The following is a 6,420-nucleotide window of genomic DNA, read 5'->3' on the forward strand; positions in this document are numbered from 1 at the left end:
TTTTTGACCCCCGTCCTTACATAGAGACATACACCTCGGCCCATACAGCCACATACACACATACGGGACTTTTGCGACTCATTAAAGAACATGAGCATCTTTTCATTTTTCTTTATTTAAAAAATACAGGGTAAGTCTCTACAACTAACACTTACAGCAACACGATGGAATTAGCATAGTGTGAGGTAGACTCAGGCCCAGTGAGGTTCCTGGTTCCTTCATCAATGCAGAAGACGGACAGAATGAGTAGAAAGCACTTAACAAAGGATGTCCTGATCGAGCCTCTTGATCCTGCTTTAGGGTAGGCTCAGCACCATACTTGACCCGCTGAATTCAAAGAGACAAAAAACAAACATAAAATGATTTATTATCCAGACAGTTTGCTAATTGATTGCTATTTTCTACAGTGCTGTGTAAGGCTGATACATAGCAGAGTTGAATACCTCATTTGTTATGCTTCTTACAGATGGAAATATACTCCTGCACATCATCGGGGGATCCCAGGACCACGGGAACTCGCTGGTGGATGGTGGTGGGCTGGATGTCCAGAACATTCATGGATCCTGTAGTGGCCATGCCTCCTGCCTGCTCCATGATGAAGGCCATGGGGTTGCATTCATACAACAGCCTCAGCTGAAAGAAGCAGAAATCGGTGTGACTTGTAAATAAGATGCATGACAAATGAGTGATGTGTGGATTTTACTGCAACTTGACATAGATGATCTGAAATGATTCCATAATTAAACACTTTCTTTGGTCCAGTCCCCTGCTCACCTTGCCCTTAGGACTCTTGACATTGGCAGGATATAAAAAGATCCCTCCATACACCAAAGTACGATGAACATCAGCTACCATTGAACCAACATATCGACTGCCATACGGAGCAGAACCATCCTAGAAACACAAAAATGTAATGAATTTATGAGTCAGTATCACTTAACACTCAGAATGTTGTATTCTTTTACACAATTAATAGGAAGCCAATTCCACATTAGGCCTTCGCCTTGTAATAAAGTTTAAAGGCGAATGTACACTCATTGCCATTACCTCAGGGTATTTCTTCTTTTGTAGGTACTCTGTCACATCTGGATAAAAATGCTGTGCGTATCCCTCATTCAAACTGTAGATCTTTCCCTTTTTCTTAATCTTCACGTCTCGATCCACCAAGATGAACTCACCAATTGACTGAAAAAGAAATACAGAGAAGTGATGAGAAACATATTAGAAGATCACAATGACGATACATACACACAACATATATATATAATCTATTATCTATAACAGTAAAACCTTGGTCTTACAGGGTCAAGCATGAAGCAGTTGACTCCTTGACCAGTGGAGAGGACCATCATGGTGGCACTGCCATACAGAGCATAACCAGCTGCCACGATGTTTCTTCCAGGCTGCAGAGCATCCTTCTCAGATGGCTCGCCATCTGTGGTCTGTGGAACAACACATGCAAATATATCACAACAACACGGAGAGGCACGTGCCACAGTGTAAAAATACTCCATTATAAGTAAGTCACGTCACTGACATTTTTGAGTAAAAGCATTTTAAGCTAAATGTACTTAAAGTATCAAAAGTAAAAGGTACTCATTATACAGAAGAACAGCCCCTGTGAGTGTTATATCATTATATTACAATATTTGACATTGCATTAATGTCTTAACAGCTTTTTAATGTTGTAGCTGATGAGAGTAAGAGTAAAAGTATAAAGTAGCATAAAATGGAAATACTCAAGTAAAGTATATGTAGTGTACTTCAGAAGTGTAGTTAAGTACAGGACTGAACCGAAATGTACTTAGTTACATTCCACCACTGGACTCTACTCTGTCATTTTACAGAGGCTGATTTGCAGAACTCAGAGGGTTTTCAGATGAAAATATAAATTCAGGGGAAATCAATATAAAACGTAACTGAATGCCATAAGGAACAATTGGCTGATAATAACGTCAGTGCTTTGAATGCAGTATCATTGTTTCTAACCTTTTTGTAGATGGCGAAGATTGTTCCAATAGAGACAAGACAGTCAATGTTTGAGGAACCATCCAGTGGATCAAAGCACACAATGTATTTTCCCTGTCAGTGGAGAACAAATCATTTTAACAATGTCACAGTAATACCAGAAAAAAACATCTAAACAGAAAGAAAAAGGACACATATTTGCACAGACATGCGTGAATATACTGCACAGACGTAAGTACCTGCTTGTCAGGATCCACAATGATGGCCTTTTCGTCCTCCTCTGACACCAGCACACAGGAGGAGAAGGAGGACTTGATCATGTTGATGACCAGGTCATTGGACAGGATGTCCAGTTTCTTCACCTGGTCCCCTGTGACGTTGGTGCTGCCGGCGATGCCATATCTTCCAGGAGAGGAAAGAGGAGCAGACTGAAGTGATCAAAGCCTGCAGAAAAGCTATCCATACTGATGTCATTTTAAGACAAAATGAAGGAGATATAATAATGTGGTAATACACTGTGATGAGTGTCTCTTTAACTGTTTTTCGTCATTATTTTTGTTAAAATATTGCACCAGTGAGAGAGGTCTGAAAAGGCCGTTATCTTCTTGACCTCTGCCCTCTGGGAATGTACACAACATGTGCAGAGTTTACCTTTGGCTGGGACCTACATTAAGACTGCTTACAGCATGCAATTAAAACTAACACTAAACGCAGATATCAATTCCCATTTCTTACACATTCAAATGAAAGAGAGGAAAAACTCATGCACTGAAATACAACAGAAATTCAAACTTGCTAAACTGAAAGTAAAGTTAAAATTAAAGCAAATGGAAGTGAGAGTGACCTTGATTGATTTAGAAATGTTTAAGAGGGATGCATGTTTCCTTCTATTATTATGAACACCTTGGAATAAAAGCATTTACTCACAGGTTAGCGATCCCAGCCTTCCTGACAGCAGTTGAAATGGCTTTGACAGCTGTGCAGATGGAGTTCAGCAGGTTCGTCAGCTCACCTGTTCCTTGGGCCTTCCTGCCCTCCTCCAGAACGAACCTGGTGAGGGTCAGCACGTTGGTATCGAAGGCTCCTTTGTCAGACATTTTGCTGTCAGGTGTGGGACTGGGACTGGGACCTAATGCCTGAAGTGAAATACGTGAGCGTAGCCCCAAAGTTAAAAAAGTGGACTCTAGAACTGAGATAGGGGAAGGGACGGGGGTGTGCAGCTCTTCCAACCAATCAAAAGTGTCTCACAGTCAGGGGTTGGTTTGATCACTTCACTGTGGGTTTAAAAGAGCAAAGTTCAAAGATAATGACCGTTTCTTTTTGTTTTAAAGTAACAATGGCCTTCGCCTGATTCAATCCCTGCTCACTTTGATTAGAGATTATGTGGGTTTTGTTCAATCTGCAGTTTAAGATTCTGCTAAATAAAAGTTGTGAGTAACATTTTGCATGAACAAAATTATATTAAAATTGTATAAACAGCACGTAGTCGCAACACAGTTGAATCTTGTTTCATTGTGTTCATGGTGCAGAAGCACATAATTATCCCAAAAGCTTTTAACAGAAACAATGTTTATACGGCACTACATTAATCACCTAGCCTAATTCCTACTTCCTTACAGTACATCAACAAATGCTCTATGCTTTTCAAATATTTGCCTATTCCTATTCCTATTATTCCTATTATTTCTGAACAAAACAAATTTTATTTGTTTGGTTTTACAAGCGCCAAGAAATTCACGAGATTTACTTTGCTAATTTAACATACTTTTAACACTAATACATTTGTCCTTGCAATAACTTCCTTCACTAAAATTCTTTTTGGTGCTCATCTCGTACTGGATATGACTAACTCAGCACTTCTCTGGACACACAACTGAAACTGCTTAAACATTCCTTCCCTGCATGATCCTGAAGAAGTGTAAAGTTCAAATCGTGGGACTCACTGTCCTGTCCTACCCTACCAGATTTTATATACCATTAACATGTGCTAATAAAACAGTGTTTGCAGGGTAATAGAGGGAGCGGTGGTGCATGTTGTCTCTGTGTTAGTGTGTCTCTGCATGCATGTGATTGGTTCATGGCTTTCTCTGCCTGTGACACAAACATGGAAAGCTAAAAGGACTTCACATTGTCCGTGGAGTTACTTGACACTTACAACATAGACCTACATGAAATGTGTCAGAGACCTGTTTTGCAACGGAAAGCTGAAGTTGAACTTTGAACTTAACAAGATACCAGACATGATAATAGCCACCACCATGAGGTAATGTATGATGGTTAATCACACACTTTTCATGGCTTTTTCAGGTTAATGATAAAGATGCAGTTGCAAAGGTCAGTTTTGCAGAGCAGCTACAGAGCTACAAAAATTACACAACACACACACACACACACATCCAGCATAGTTAAAAACATATATGTCACTACTAAAATGTACTCTTTTCCCACCTTGTTATCCTAGTCAGACTCTATGGTGAGGATTTTAAAATGTATTTCTCTGCTGTGTCCACATGATGTCGCTGTGCAGCTTACAGGCAATAGAATATAAATGAAGTCTGGGCGAAGATTCAATTCTAAGGAGCATGCCAGATTCTGTTGGTAACTCTGCTGTGGTCTGAATCAATTTGAGTTTTGTAGTTGTCTTATTCTTCAACTTTCTGCACCATGTAAACAGCTCTGGTAAGGTACAGCACCACCCTGCAGGATGTAAGAGTGGCCAACTTCTTTCTGCCATTTGTTATTGTGATTTAAATAGTGGACTGGTTATTATCAGTATAGTATAATCTACTATAACAATATATAGTCAAATCCATGCTGAATATTTAAACAAAGAATGGCCTTAGAAAACTCATTGAATCTGTCTCCCAATTGTGCCACTGGAGGGAAAGTGAATTTAGGTAATATTATTGGAAAATGCTGTGTATTTAATTAGCTTTTCACAGTAAATATACACTTTAAGTTCGTGTTAAAAAATATAATTGTTTCTGTAGGCTATTATTGGTAAAACATACCACGTAGCCCTCCCTTCTCTTGGAGAGAAGCCTGCAGAAAGTTGTCAGAAAGACGCTTCAGAGACAATGGAGACATAAAATCATGTAGTCTTTATGCTGTGTAATCGATTCACTAGAAGAAAAGACATCATCAATATTTCACTGAGGACTATTCATCACCTGACTGACTCCCAGGAGCACCTGTTGTGCGTGTTGACAGCTCTGGGCACATGCGCAGTAGCTGTCCTGCTCCTGCAAAGTGAAAACTTCTGTCTTCACAGGAGGGAAAAGAAAACCTCGCGATCGCGTTAATGCCAACAAAAAAGGCCAATGGAGCTTCCCCCTACTGACGAGGCTGCTGTGTGACATTATCTTTAACTTGTGCATCACCCGGACTTGTTGTTCGTAGGTGTCCTCCTCCTCCTCCTGCACAGGTGAGTGGCATCCCGACACATTAGCTAGCTAACGTAGGCTAACAGGAGAAAGCCCACTGACTCTGATCTCAACTTTGAAACAGAAAAAAAAGAACTGAAACATCCTGTTCAAGTCAGGAGAGAGTTTTGCACCAACATCATACTCTGAGGTTTACCTTGTATCCTCTCAGCGTGACCACGAGGCGTCAGGCTGCTCACCTGTTGTCCCTTTTTAAGACACATTTTGCAATGATGTCATCTTTAACTATAGAATATCAGGAATACCTTGCCTACCTGTTTCCGCAGGTGCTGCTTGCACGTGAGCGTCAAAAGTTAAGGCATTCTTGTAAATGATAATGAGGATTTCCTAAATAGGGAAAGGGCTGGAAAAAAACCAGGAAGTTCTGGTCCTGGACCGAACCATTTTGGCTTGTGACCCCTTAATAAAAAGCAACGTGTGCTTGACCCATCAGCGGTGCCACCAGTTATGAGCAGTTTCTTTTTCCTTCTCTTAATTTTACATGTTTAGTTAAGATTATTTAAAAAGCAGAGATTAGAGGAAAAATGAACATAGTTTGGTGTTGCTGATGCGTTTTTTCTGCTGACCCCCCCCCCCCCCCCCCCCACACTTTGGGAACCGCAGTCCTAGACTTACATCCATAAAAGATTCTGTCAGTGATCTCATGTCATTATGTAACAGTTTGCAGCAGTTAAATTGGGAATTTAGCTGCCTAAAAGAGGCCCGTAGGCCAAATCCAACAAAATGATGTGTCCCCTCATGGCAGCTGAAGTTTCCCTTTCAGAGTTTAAATTAAAACCTTTACGTGACGTTTCATAAATCCACTGTAGATAGCAATGTAAATACAACATTCATGTACATCCTAATAAATAACCTCATAACATCTACGTGCTCAGGTTATTTGAACAGGTGCTGACCATACAGGAAAGAAGAAACAAAACATTGAACACATGTAGGCAGCACCTGTGCAAAGTTTGCCCCCAATGAACCATGCTAAAAAAAAAAATGGCCCATGGTTGAAGCTAATTGC

The 6,420-nt window shown here is 40.3% G+C and overlaps 1 protein-coding gene across 1 annotated transcript; it reads right to left on the bottom strand.

Annotated features, from left to right (window-relative positions):
* Positions 1–444: 444 nt before the first annotated feature.
* Positions 445–3,065, bottom strand: fbp1b (fructose-1,6-bisphosphatase 1b). The gene is made up of 7 exons (XM_070924458.1): positions 2,896–3,065; positions 2,208–2,370; positions 1,990–2,082; positions 1,302–1,442; positions 1,048–1,185; positions 775–894; positions 445–633 (listed from the first exon to the last, which is right to left on the bottom strand). The coding sequence occupies exons 1-7, from the start codon at positions 3,063–3,065 to the stop codon at positions 445–447; spliced, it is 1,014 nt and encodes a 337-aa protein (XP_070780559.1).
* Positions 3,066–6,420: the final 3,355 nt, after the last annotated feature.

This window comes from Enoplosus armatus, chromosome 18, assembly GCF_043641665.1.
Source record: "Enoplosus armatus isolate fEnoArm2 chromosome 18, fEnoArm2.hap1, whole genome shotgun sequence".
Taxonomy (NCBI): Eukaryota; Metazoa; Chordata; class Actinopteri; order Centrarchiformes; family Enoplosidae; genus Enoplosus; species Enoplosus armatus.

Coding starts and splice junctions, on each gene's coding strand:
- fbp1b (XM_070924458.1), bottom strand. CDS start 3,065: ATGTCTGACAAAGGAGCCTTCGATACCAACGTGCTGACCCTCACCAGG. Junction 1,186..1,301: donor ACTGCTTCATGCTTGACCCT/GTAAGACCAAGG, acceptor TTTCTTTTTCAG/TCAATTGGTGAGTTCATCTT. Junction 634..774: donor TCAAGAGTCCTAAGGGCAAG/GTGAGCAGGGGA, acceptor TGCTTCTTTCAG/CTGAGGCTGTTGTATGAATG.